Source organism: Mandrillus leucophaeus, unplaced genomic scaffold (genome assembly GCF_000951045.1).
Source record: "Mandrillus leucophaeus isolate KB7577 unplaced genomic scaffold, Mleu.le_1.0 Scaffold8, whole genome shotgun sequence".
In the NCBI taxonomy this organism is placed as follows: Eukaryota; Metazoa; Chordata; class Mammalia; order Primates; family Cercopithecidae; genus Mandrillus; species Mandrillus leucophaeus.
In genome coordinates this window covers 1,474,742-1,487,408 of record NW_012108696.1, presented here as the reverse complement: position 1 = coordinate 1,487,408, position 12,667 = coordinate 1,474,742, and the positions used below count along the sequence as shown (strand labels likewise).

Below are 12,667 nucleotides of genomic sequence, written 5' to 3'. Positions count from 1 at the left end.
CCTTTCTTTTTTTTTTTTTTTGAGACAGAGTCTGGCTCTGTCGCCCAGGCTAGAGTGCAGTGGCGCCATCTGGGCTCACTGCAAGCTCCGCCTCCCGGGTTCACGCCATTCTCCTGCCTCAGCCTCCCGAGTAGCTGGGACTACAGGCGCCCGCCACCATGCCGCTAATTTTTTGTATTTTTAGTTGAGACAGGGTTTCATCGTGGTCTCGATCTTCTGACCTCGTGATCTGCCCGCCTCGGCCTCCCAAAGTGCTGGGATTACAGGCGTGAGCCACCGCGCCCGGCCCACATGTGGCCTTTTCGAGTAAATCTCCCAACCTCCACGTGAACATCCAAGCTTCAGTACCGGGCCCTTGTGGAATGGGAGTGGGCACCGGCACCTCTCAGATACAGCCTGGCTGTAGGGGAGAGCATCCTAGGGTGCTGGGGTGGCCCTGGGGCCTGTGGAGTCACCATGAGGGAGTGGAGTAGCCCAGGGGCCCCTGTCTGGAGCTGGACTCTGCAGGCTGGCCTGAGGGGAGAAGCCAGAGCTACAGGGGCAGGCGGTGCCAGGGCTGCAGTCAAGGTGGGACACCCTTTGCCTGAGGAGCGGCTGGGTGGGGGGAGCTGGGCACTGTGCCCCTGGTCCCTGCCACGCTTTTCAAGGTCACAGGCCTGGAGCAGGGGGCACACCCCACACATGCCCTGTGCTGTGGCCACGGTCAGCCTCCTGCTGCCCCGAACACAGCGAGGGCTCCTTCATGCCTCCGTGCCCGCTGACAGGCGGCTCTTTGTCCCTCTGCCTGGAACACCCTCCCCCATCTCCTCCTCACGGTGACTGTCCTTCCTCAAGGCCCGGCCCCAGTGTCACCTCCTTGTTTCTGCTCCCCGGGCACCCGGATTGCTTCTCCTTGGCATTTTTGCCACGTCGAGGTGGTCTGACCCGTTCCTGTTCCCGTCCTGAGCCCGGGTCTCCTCCAGGAAGGGGCCGTCTCCGTCTCAGTCCGTGGCTGTTTCTTCACTGACTGCACACCGGGGCCTGGCTTTGCCTCCGTGGCAGATGAGTGGAAACCATGACTTTTTCTTGTGTTATTGCAGCGGCTGGAGCGGGCCGCTCTGACTCTCCGGAGCGCTGGCCCAAAGCCTTAGGCTGCTCCTTGCCGTGTGGGGGGTCCTGCCTCTCCTGGGGCTTGTCCGTGGGGTTAGGGGTTGCTCGTGGTGTTTTATCTGATGTCCTTTCTGCACCTTTTTTTTTTTTTTTTTTTTTTTTTTTTTGAGATAGAATCTCACTGTGTCTCCTGAGTTCAAGTGATTCTCCTGCCTCAGCCTCCTGAGTAGCTGGGATTATAGGTGCCTGACTAATTTTTTGTATTTTTAGTAGAGATGGGAATTCACCATGTTGGCCAGGCCGGTCGCGAACTCCTAACCTGGTGATTCGCCTGCCTTGGCCTCCCAGAATGCTGGGATTACAGGCGTGAGCCACTGCGCCTGGCCAATTTTTTTGTATTTTTAGTAGAGACGGGGTTTCACCATGTTAGGCTGGTCTCAAACCCCTGACCTCAAGCAGTCCACCCACCTCAGCCTCCCAGAGTGCTGGGATTTCAGGTGTGAGCCACCACGCCAGGCTCCTTTCTGACCTCTTGAGTGGATCTTTGGCTTCTTGCCTTTTTAAAGTGGCACCAGGGTCGATTTGATGAAGATTTCCCCTGCCGTCTTGAACTTGGGTGGAAGGAGAGGGAGAATCCTCAGGGGCGTCCGCGGCTCTGTGTGCCTAACGTCTCCGCGGGGTGTCTCCAGCTTGAGGGTGGGAAGGGGCTCGAGATAGACCCACCCCAAGCAGGGAGAGGGCTGGAGGGGAGCCATTGCCCTGCCTCCCTCCTGGGAAAGGTGAGCACTTTGTCAAAGTCTGGTGTGACGGGGAAAAACGCTTTCACACAGCTCCCACTGCAACTGAGTGGGAATTAAGTATTTGCTTCGTTGGTCTTTTTTGAAAACAGGTTTATTGAGGTGTAATTCACATACCTTACAGTGTCCCCTTTGAAAGTGTGTGACTCAGTGGATTGTAGTATATTCATGACATTGTCCTCATCATCACAGTCAATTTTACAGTATTCCATCACCCCAGAAAGAACTGTGTCCTCATCAGCAGTCACCCCCATCCCCTCCTCCAGCCCCCGGCACCCATGCATCCCCTTCCTGTCCCTGGATCAGTCTGTCCTGGACAGTTCATAGAAATGGGATCACATACTGTGTGGCCTTTTGTGTCTGGCATCTCACACTACGTGTGACACCCTCAGGGTCCATCCACGCCGTGGCCGGGGTCAAGGCCTGGTTCCTTTTTACGGCTGAGTCCTGTTTCGGTGGGGGATGGGCTGCGCTGGGTTGGCCTGTTCTGCCCTGGGCGGGCGCCTGGGCTCTTGCCACCCTTGCCTGCTGTGAATCGTGGTGGTATGAGCGCTTGTGGACACGTTTCTGTGCGGACGCACGTGTCCGCTTCTCCTAGGCGAGCATCTAGGGGTGGAATTGCGGAGCGGGGGCTGAGTTGGTCTTGACCACTGTTGTGAACGCCTGCAGAGCAGAGGCCCCAAATGTCCTCATCCCATTTTCGGGCGCCCCCAAGCTGGTCTCCCCCCTCTCCCCGGCAGCTGATCCACCTTGAGATCAAGCCGGCCATCCGGAACCAGATCATCCGCGAGCTGCAGGTCCTGCATGAGTGCAACTCGCCGTACATCGTGGGCTTCTACGGGGCCTTCTACAGCGACGGGGAGATCAGCATCTGCATGGAGCACATGGTGAGTGCGTCCGGGACAGAGGCAGGGGCAGGGCCTCCCTGGAATAGAGCATGTTGGGGAGAAGGAAGGCTCCCCCTCACGGCCCCTTTCCTCGGAGGCAGCAGTGCGCCGGCTTCCAGGGGATGCCATACAGCTGTGCATATAGATGCTTTGGTTTTGTTTTGTTTTCTTTTTGTGTTTTTTGAGAGGCAGTCTCACTGTGTCGCCCGGGCTGGAGTCTAGTAGTGCCGCAATCTCGGCTCACTGCAACCCCACCTCCCAGGTTCGAGCCATTCTCCTGACTCAGCCTCCCGAGCAGCTGGGATTACAGGTGCCCACTACCACGCCGGCTAATTTTTGTATTTTTAGTAGAGACAGGGTTTCACCATGTTGGCCAGGCTGGTCTCAAACTCCTGACCTCAAGTGATCCTCCTGCCTCGACCTCCCAAAGTGCTGGGATGACAGGCATGAGCCGCCGCGCCCGGCCAATGATTTTGTTTTTTAAGCACTCATGCCTTCCTCCCGGCTTTGCTTTTTCTCTTGCTGTATCCCGGGTATCGTCAGGACAGCAGAGAGGGAAAACACTCCCGTTTTGGGGGTCACGTAGGTTGTTTCCAGCCTCTGCCCCATCTCAAGTAACAAGGTACTGACTCGCAGGCAAACCTGTGAGGTTAAACCGTGTGAGGGAATTGCTGGGTTCCAGGGCAGATGCGATTAAAAATTGATCATTATCAGGCCGGGCACGGTGGCTCATGCCTGTAATCAGGATCTTTTAAGCCCAGGAGTTCGAGACCAGCCTGGGCGACAGAGTGAGAAACCATCTCTATAATTGAAAATATTAAGTGAGTGTGGTGGCACGTGCCTGTTTTAAGATTTTTAACAACATTTAAAAATGGGGATAAAAGTAGCGCCAGCTACATGAGAGGCTGAGGCAGGAAGCTCCCTTGAGCCCGGGAGGTTGAGGCTACGGTGAGCTTTGGTCAAGCCGCTACACTCCAGCCTGGGCAGCAGAGCGAGACGCTGTCTCAAAACAAAACTAAGCTGATGACCGTTTTTAAATGGCCTTCTCAGGAAGGTGTGGCAGTCTGAGCTTGTCAAGGCGGGTCTGTGCCTCCCCCAGCTCAGATCTGTGGGATCAGTCTCTAGGGTGGGGCACAGGCATCCCCTCCACGGACTCTGACGTGCCCCCTTGTTAAGACTGTCTGGCCTTGAAGCTCAGAAGTGGGTAAGATTGGGTGGAACAAAAGGAGAAGTGGCCAGAGCTCAAAACCCCGGAGGAAACGCTGCCGACCCCGCTACACCGAGCTCGTCAGGTATCAGACTGCCCGCCACACGGCATCCTTTGCAAAACCAGAATGCTTGGGTGACATCCTGCAAACGTGCGATCCCCTTTGACAATTTTGTAATAAAGGCAGGAAGTGAATTTGAGCAAGGGCCCCACATAGCCATGTGACTCGGGCAAGGCGGCACCCGCCTTGGAACCCCTTTCCCGCCAGCAAGGGAGACCTGGCGTCTGCCCCGCTGCTCGCAGAGTCACGGTGCCGGCGGCATCAAAGGGCGAGGAAAGGATGAGGAAGTGCTTTGTGGTCTGAGGTGGCCCCTCTGTCATGTAGTGCTCCCCATTCCTCCTCGTCTTCCTCGTCTTCCCGCTCCTCGCGCCCAGCAGGCACCCGCTCTACTCAGGAGTTCCGTCCTCCCCTCATGTGGCTGACTCAGCTCTCAAGACCCGTGCTTCCCATGCGGAAACGGGAGAGCATGGCAACCCTCCCCCAACCTCTGTTCTTGGTGAATTTAAAATGGGGGTTCCCTGAGTGGGTGCTGGCACCCCAGGGGACACCACACAGAGCACCAAGCTGCAAGAGGGAGACACAGGCCATGCTGTCTGTGTTTATGGGGTGCATTCTTTAGAAGTTCCAAGTTTGTCTAGCCAGGGGTGGTGGCTCACACTTGTAATCCCAGCACTTTAGGAGGCCGAGGTGGGAGGATCACCTGAGGTGAGGAGTTCAAAAACCTGGCCAACATGGTGAAACCCCGTCTCTACTAAAAATGTAAAAATTAGCCAGGCACGGTGGCGAGTGCCTGTAATCCCAGCTACTCAGGAGGCTGAGGCAGGAGAATCGCTTGAATCTGGGAGGCAGAGGTTGCAGTGAGCCGAGATCGCACCACTGTACTCCAACAACAGAGTGAGGCTCTATCTCAAAAAAAAAAAAAAAATGTGGCCCACGCCTATAATCCCAGCACTTTAGGAGGCTGAGGTGGGTGAATCACTTAAGCTCAGGAGTCCAAGAGTAGCCTGGGCAACGTAGTGAAGCCCCGTCTCTACGAAAGTACAGAAATTAGCCAGGTGTGGTGTGCACGCCTGTAATCCCAGCTACTCAGGACAAGAGTCGGTTGAACACTGGAGGAGGAGCTTGCCGTGAGCTGATGGCGCCACTGCACTCCAGCCTGGGCGACAGAGCAAGACTGTCTCAAAAAAAACGTCGGCCAGGCGCGGTGGCTCACGCCTGTCATCCCAGCACTTTGGGAGGCTGAGGCGGGTGGATCACGAGGTCAGGAGATCGAGACCATCCTGGCTAACACGGTGAAACCCTGTGTCTACTAAAAAAAAAAATACAAAAAAAATTAGCCGGGCGAGGTGGCGGGCGCCTGTAGTCCCAGCTACTCGGGAGGCTGAGGCAGGAGAATGGCGTGAACCCGGGAGGCGGAGCTTGCAGTGAGCCGAGATGGCGCCACTGCACTCCAGCCTGGGTGACAGAGTGAGATTCCGTCTCAAAAAAAAAAAAAAAAAGAACTAAAAAAAACAATGTGGAACATGTTGATTTTAAAGCATCAGGTGAGCCCTGACAGGGCAGCATCCTAGGAAGTAAAGCCATCCAAGGGGGCCATCCCTGCCACCCTCGCCGGCCCTGTGAATCCTCTCCATGCTGAACAGTGCCCTCGGAATTCACCCATGTGCCCATAGGTTTCCACGGCAGGGCCTGCCCAGCACCTGATTCATTCCCTTCCAGGCCACCCCAGTGAGGCAAAGAGGCAGCTTAGCACCAGGGCTGAGGATGGGCGTCCAGATGAGGTCTCGGCCCCACTGCTCACTCTCACCACGAGTTCAGGACAGGACTCTTGCTGCTTCTGCTGTGAAGCCGAGGGAGGCGGTAGTCCCTGCTGGGGTGAGGACTATGTGAGCTCTCCCCAGGATGGCACCTGGCACGCACGGGGTGTTGCATCCGTGTCCTGCGGCCATTTCCCTGTATTTCTATGCAATTGCCCCATATTTCTGTGTCTTCTTTATTTTCTTTTATCTGGGGAGTAGGGGGGTACAAGGTCTCTCTCTGTCACCCAGGCTGGAGTGCAGTGGCATGATCCTAGCTCACTGCAGCCTGCACCTCTTGGGCTCAAGCGATCCTCCTGCCTCAGCCTTCCAAGGAGCTGGGACTACAGGTGCACCAGCACGCTCAGGTAGTTTTTTAAGTTTTTTGTAGATATGGGATCTCGCTATGTTGCCCAGGCTGATCTTGAACTCCTGGGCTCAAATGATTCTGCCGCCTCAGCCTCCCAAAGTGCTGGGATTACAGGGGTGAGCCACCGTGCGCAGTCATGTATTTATATAAAATGGCCAGCACTTGTTGGTGACTGGAGCTTAGGAACAGTGGGGCTGGCTGCTTCCCTTGGGCCTGAACCTATTGCTGGATAACTCGGGGCAAGAACCCAGTGGACACTGGGACCTCATGGGATGGGAAAGGAGAGCCAGTGACTTAGGGACCTCATAGAGGTGCCCCTTGGCCTTTCTCGGGGTCTCGTGAAATCTGCTGAAGAATGCCCACGTTGTTCTGCAGTAATGGAAACTGGACGTGTCCATCACTAAGGAAGCGATTCAAGAATGATATTTGGCCGCTTTGCAGTGGCGAAGTGAAATCCACAAGGGTGTACTGAATGGGAGTATCCCCAAATACAACACTACTCATGTAGTGGAGGGGTGGTTGTAGAAAATAAACATCGCATGGGCTGGGCGCCGTGGCTCACGTTTATAATCCCAGCACTTTGGGAGGCCAAGGCAGGCGGATCACGAGGTCAAGAGTTCGAGACTGTCCTGGCCAACATGTTGAAACCCCATCTATGCTAAAAATACAAAATTAGCTGGGCACGGTGGTGCACGCCTGTAGTCCCAGCTGCTCAGGAGGCTGAGGCAGGAGGATCACACAAACCTGGGAGGTGGAGCTTGCAGTGAGCCGAGATCATGCCACGGCACTCCAGCCTGGCGCCAGAACAAGACTCGGTTTCAAAATAAAAGAAAAAGAAAATAAACATAGCATTGGCCCATTCATTTATTTATTGTCTTTTCAAGTCAGGGTCTTGCTGAGTTGCCCAGACTAGAGTACACTGGTGCCATCCTCCCACCTCAGCCTCCCGAGTAGCTGGGACCACAGGCACAAGCCACCATGCACAGCGAATTTATTTGCTTATTTTTGTAGAAATGGTGTCTCTCTATGTTGCCCACGCTGGTCTTGAACTCCTGTCCACAAGTGACCCTCCTGCCTCGGCCTCCCAGCGCTTTGGGAGAATCACGTGAGCCCAGTAGGTCGAGGCTGCAGCGAGCTATGATTGAGCCACTGCTCTATAGCCTGGGCAACAGAGTGAGTCCTGAGACTATATTTCCAAATACACAGTCAGAACTGGGGACCAGGTGCTCACTTCTGTAATCCCAGCATTTTGGGAGGCTGAAGCGAGAGGACCTCTTGAGCCCAGGAGTTTGAGAGCAGCCTGGGCAACGTGAGGAACCCCAGTCTCTACAAAAAATTGGCAGGACTTGATGTCGCGCCTGTAGTCCCAGCTACTTGGAAGGCTGAGGTGGGAGGATTGCCTGAACCCAGGAGGTCGAGGCTGCAGTGAGCCAAGATCCCACCACTCTGCTGCCGTCTGGGCAACTCCTGTCTCACAGAGAGAAAGAGAAAAGATCTGAAACAATCTGAGTCACACTTGAGGGGAGAATGGTGGAAGCAATGGGGCGTCCGGGTTTTTTATCTTCGTTTGAATTTTTTACAAGAAAAATGTGTTCGCCTACTACCTATGTAACAAAAGTACAGTTACAAGACTATTTGAAACACACACACACACACACACGGACACTCACACACTCACACACGCACACACGGTAGAAGTGTATGGTCATGCACAGAGTGAGATTTGGAGCCAGCAGTACACAGCTGCAATACCCTCTGCGCCACATCCTGTCTCTGTGACTCAGACAAACTGCTTGTCCTGCCAGACGTTGGTCTTTATAGCTGGAGACCAGCCCTTCTCAACCAGGGGCAGTTCTCCCTCCCAGGAGACACCTGGCACTGTCTGGGGACGTGTGTGGTTATCACGTCTGCGGGGTGCTCCTGGCATGGAGTGGGTGGAGGCCAGGGGCGCTGCTCAGCACCCTGCAGTGCCCACACCGGCCCCACCCCAGAGAGTGGCCTGGCCCCGATGTCACAGTGCAGAAAGACGGCTGCAGAGAGAGCTCCTGTGAGGCGCCTTCCGCCAGCTCACGAGGCTCGCAGCCCGGCACTCCACCCGCCCTCACCTCCTGGGAAAGGCTTTCTGAATTTGCTCACGCAGCAAACATTGATTGTGACTCTCTGAGAAACAGAGACTGAAGGAGCTGTGCTGGGCAGCAGGGGTTTTAGGGTTTTAGGGTTGCGTTGGCTGCCTTGGCTGCGCTGGCTGCGTTGGCTGCGCTGGCTGCATTGGCTGTGTTGGTTGCGTTGGTTGTGTTGGTTTGTGTTGGTTTGTTTTCCGCCACCCTGCCTCTTTGAAGTTGTTGATCTCTTTCTGGTTTTTGTTTTTTTGAGGTAGGGTCTCCCTCTGTCACCCAGGCTGGAGTGCAGTGGGGCGATCTCGGCTCACTGCAACCTTGACCTCCCAGGTTCAAGGGATCCTCCCACTGCAGCCTTCCGAGTAGCTGGGACTACAGGCTTGCGCCACCACGCCCGGCTAATTTCTGTATCTTTTGTAGACGTGGGGTCTCACTGCTGTGTGGCTCGGGCTGGTCTCAAACTCCTCAGCTCAAGCATGCGTTTTCCTCAGCCTCCCGAAGGGGTAGGAGCATAGGTGTGAGCCACCACGTCTGGCCTTTTTTTTTTTAAATTGAGGAGTCTCGCTCTGTCACCCAGGCTGGAGAAAAGTGGCGTGATCTCCACTAACAGCAACCTCCGCCCCCCGGGTGCAGGCGATCCTCCCGGGTTCAGGCGATCCCCCCAGGTTCAGGCGATCCTCCTGCCTCAGCCTCCGGAGTAGCTGAGATTACAGGCGCCCACCACCACACCCAGCTAATTTTTTGTATTTTTAGCGGAGGTGGGGTTTTACCGTATTGGCCAGGCTGGTCTCAAACTCCTGACCTCAAGTGACCCTCCTGCCTCAGCCTCCCAAAGTCCTGGCATTACAGGCGTGAGCCACTGCTCCCAGCCCATGTCTGGCCTCTTTTTAAAGAATTAGTTTAAGGTAGATTGATAAAAACTGAGAATAGAAGCAGTTTCCACCTGGCCCTGTCTCACCGGAGCTCCCATCCCGGCCCCTCCTCCTGGGCTGTCTGAACCCTGGCCACACCTGCCCTCCCACCCTGTGTGTCTGCATCTTCAGCCTGGAGCTGGTGGATGGAGTCACATCTGTGCTGTACAGGCCTCAAAGCGTGTCGGGTTCTCTAGAACTGCCCTCGGCCTTTCTCTCCGAGCCTAGCTGGGCAGAAGTGGCCAGAAAGCGGCAACCCGGGCACCCCTGAGTCCCAGGATTTCTCCCCCGGCTCCTCCCACCCATGTGAATGAAAGCCGTCCTGGGGAAGGCTGGGCTTTTGCAGGAGTCCTGGAGCAGCGTGGTGGGGAAATCCAGGCTCCCCGGCTCACCTCTCCAGCCTCAGTTCTGCTTTCCTCTCTGCTGAGCACAGAAGAGAAGCATGCCAGACGGTGGCAGTGGGAACTCGGCCGGTCACCTCCTGCTGTCCTGGGGGTGGCCTGGCAGGTGTGTCTGGAGCCTCCACCTCTGAAGAGGCATCTTGGGTGGCTTCCAGGGCCTGGGGTTTTGGCATTTGGGGGTTTTGGTCCCCAGGCTTGTTGCCAGGCAGCCTTGGGCAAGACATGGAATTTCTGTTTCACCATTCATGACATGGAGGTGGGGCCGCACCCAGGGGCCAGCCTAGCCGTGATGGCTGGTTCCCAGGCCTCCACAGGATGCCTGGCACAGCGGCGAGGAGACTGAGGCTGTGGGGAGGGGCCAAGGTCACAGTCACCTGGGCTGGCCTCACTGGGGTCCGTCCTACAGTCCATGCACCCCCTGGCACCTGGTCCTACTCAACCTGGCCTTTCTGTCCTAAGCGGCAGGGACAGGCGCAGGGCTTGGTTAGGGAGCCCCTGTGGGGGTCTGGACAGGCACACAGCAACCCTCCGTCTCCTCCCACATGGGCAGCGCCCGCTTCTCCTCCACGCCCTGACCCTCCCCTTCCCTTCGTGTGCTGGGAAGAGGACCCAGGCCCAGGAAGCTGATCTCCAGCCTGGCCGCCTCCCATGGCGCACAGACAAGCCCACCATGCAGGCTTCAGGGAGCGCAGGCCCCACAGCTGGCTGAGCCCCCGGCCACGGCTTGGGCTGGCCTGGAGCAGAGCCTCTGCCGTGGCGACCTCAGGAGGGCCGAGTCACGCAATTGATTCCAGGAAGGGACGGGAGGTGGGGGCGCCCTGGGCCCTGTTTCTCTGCCACCTTGTGGGCGGGTGTGCAGACCCAAAGCAGAACTATCAGAAGGCCCCTTGACCAGTGGGTGGAGTTGGGCTCCGGCCCCCGCTTCCCATCAGTCAGGAGGCAGACCGCCCCCTCGCCGGGAGAGGGGGACGCATCCGTGGCTTCCCAGTCACCTACTCAGAGCCTGCACTCACTCGTCGTGTGCCCTCTAGGATGGCGGCTCCCTGGACCAGGTGCTGAAGGAGGCCAAGAGGATCCCCGAGGAGATCCTGGGGAAAGTCAGCATTGCGGTGAGTCCCGCCACAGACCCTGCACAGGCCTCCTCCACACGGCCAGGGTTCCAGGAGCCACTCACAGTGCGGTGGGGGTTAGGGTGGCCCCTGCAGAAAGAGAGTGGCCAAGGCTGTGCCCACCCCCTGTGGAGCTTGAACAAGTGACGTCCCTTTTGGGGCCCGAGGTCACCATCTGCCGAGTGAAGACGTTAGGTTTCCTCTTCACTCTTAGTATCCTCTGTTTGCCATGCTGGTCCTCTCTGACCCTCGTGGCAGGGGGATGTTGGCCGCTAGTACGTTGCAGGGGACAGGAGCTTGTTGAAGGGGAAACCCTGGGGTGGGACGTGGGACGCCAGGACCTCCAGACACACTCCCCCTTGCTGTTAGAAATGCCACCGGGGCCAAGGGCGTCTCTGCTGCCCGGTCTCCAGCGCAGTTGCTCCGCAGAGCCGTGTGGCCTCAGCAGACCGTGCGTGTTGCTTCTAGGAGCTTGCACCTTGCCCATAGCAGGGGCCGAGTCCCACCTGCCCGTACCGGAGTTGGGATTAAGACGCAGGCCGCGTGCTGCCAGACGTGCGCTTCAGAGTAGAAAGCTGCCGTCAGCATTGCCTGTGCTGCTTCCTTCACTTCTCGGGATGCTCCTTCCAGGGTGGGCCTGGGGGAAGCAGCGTCCTTCCTGGGCACCCTTAGCCCGTCCCGTCTGGGGGCCCTTAGCACAGTCCCTGGGGCCCCAGGTGCGTTACAGATGCTGCCCTTCAGGCTGGTGTGGGCAAACTCAGCAGCCCGGCCTACTCCTGGGCCGTGGGCCACCGTCTCAGCTTCCCTGGGGCTCAGCCGTGTGCCCTGATTCAGAGGCAGTAATGGCATTGGCCGCACTGCAGCCGTGTGGGAACCGGGGTTTACTTACACACAGCACAGGACCATCAGCATCGTCTGCCCTCGCTTGCTCCACCCCAGCGAGCTCCTCACAGCCTGAAACAGGGTTCCTGCCGCAGGTCCCTGGCTCCAGCTCTGGCTGCTCAGGTCCAACCCCTGGGCTCGGTCAGGAGCTAAGTCCTGGCGGCCTTGTCCCATGACCCTCTCTGCGCTCCCCTGCAGGTTCTCCGGGGCTTGGCGTATCTCCGAGAGAAGCACCAGATCATGCACCGAGGTAAGGCCCAACCCGCCCTCCCCAGAGCCCTGTGGGCTGGCAGGCAACTGTTGGGCGCCCCTCACTCGCCGCCTGCCGCCCCCAGATGTGAAGCCCTCCAACATCCTTGTAAACTCCAGAGGGGAGATCAAGCTGTGTGACTTCGGGGTGAGCGGCCAGCTCATCGACTCCATGGCCAACTCCTTCGTGGGCACACGCTCCTACATGGCTGTGAGTCCCCCCGGCTGTGAGTCCCCCCAGCTCTCCCCTCAACTCTCCCCCTCAGCTCTCGCCCCCAGTTCTCCCACGTAGCTCTCCCCTCCATCTCTTCCCCTCCGCTCTCCCCGCCAGTTCTCCTGCGCAGCTCTCTCCCCACCTCCCACAAGGCTTTCCCAGCTACTTCATGGGCACACGCGCCTGCATGGCCGTGAGCGCCCCCAGGACATTCCCACCCCAGCTGCACCCTCCCCTCCGTCAGCTCTGCCCACTTGCCGCAAGGCTTGGGTGCCTCCTGGGAGCCTGCTTTTCGGATTCCCCTTGCTATTTTTTATTTGTTAATTTATCAGTCTTTTGTAGACACGGGGTCTCGCTGTATTGCCCAGGCTGGTCATGAACTCCTGGGCTCAAGTGACCCTCTTGTCTCAGCCTCCCAAAGTGCTGGGATTCTGCCAGCAGGTGTGCCTGAGCCCCACGCCCAGCCAGATCTCCCCTTCCTGTTGGAATTCTCACGGAGGTTTTTGTCTCTAGCAATGCCTACCAGGTTTCTTTCTTTCTTTCTTTTTCTTTTTCTTTGTTTTTTTTTTTTTTTTTT

General features: G+C 57.3%; 1 protein-coding gene across 1 annotated transcript in view; it reads left to right on the top strand.

The window, feature by feature from the left end:
* Positions 1-2,624: 2,624 nt before the first annotated feature.
* The window catches only part of MAP2K2 (mitogen-activated protein kinase kinase 2), a 20,327-nt gene continuing 10,284 nt past the window's right edge, over positions 2,625-12,667 (top strand). The window contains exons 1-4 of the mRNA XM_011967351.1: positions 2,625-2,773; positions 10,668-10,745; positions 11,826-11,877; positions 11,963-12,087. Coding sequence (XP_011822741.1) covers positions 2,762-2,773; positions 10,668-10,745; positions 11,826-11,877; positions 11,963-12,087 — 267 coding nt within the window. The 5' untranslated portion in view covers positions 2,625-2,761. The remainder of the gene's footprint in view (positions 2,774-10,667; positions 10,746-11,825; positions 11,878-11,962; positions 12,088-12,667) is intronic.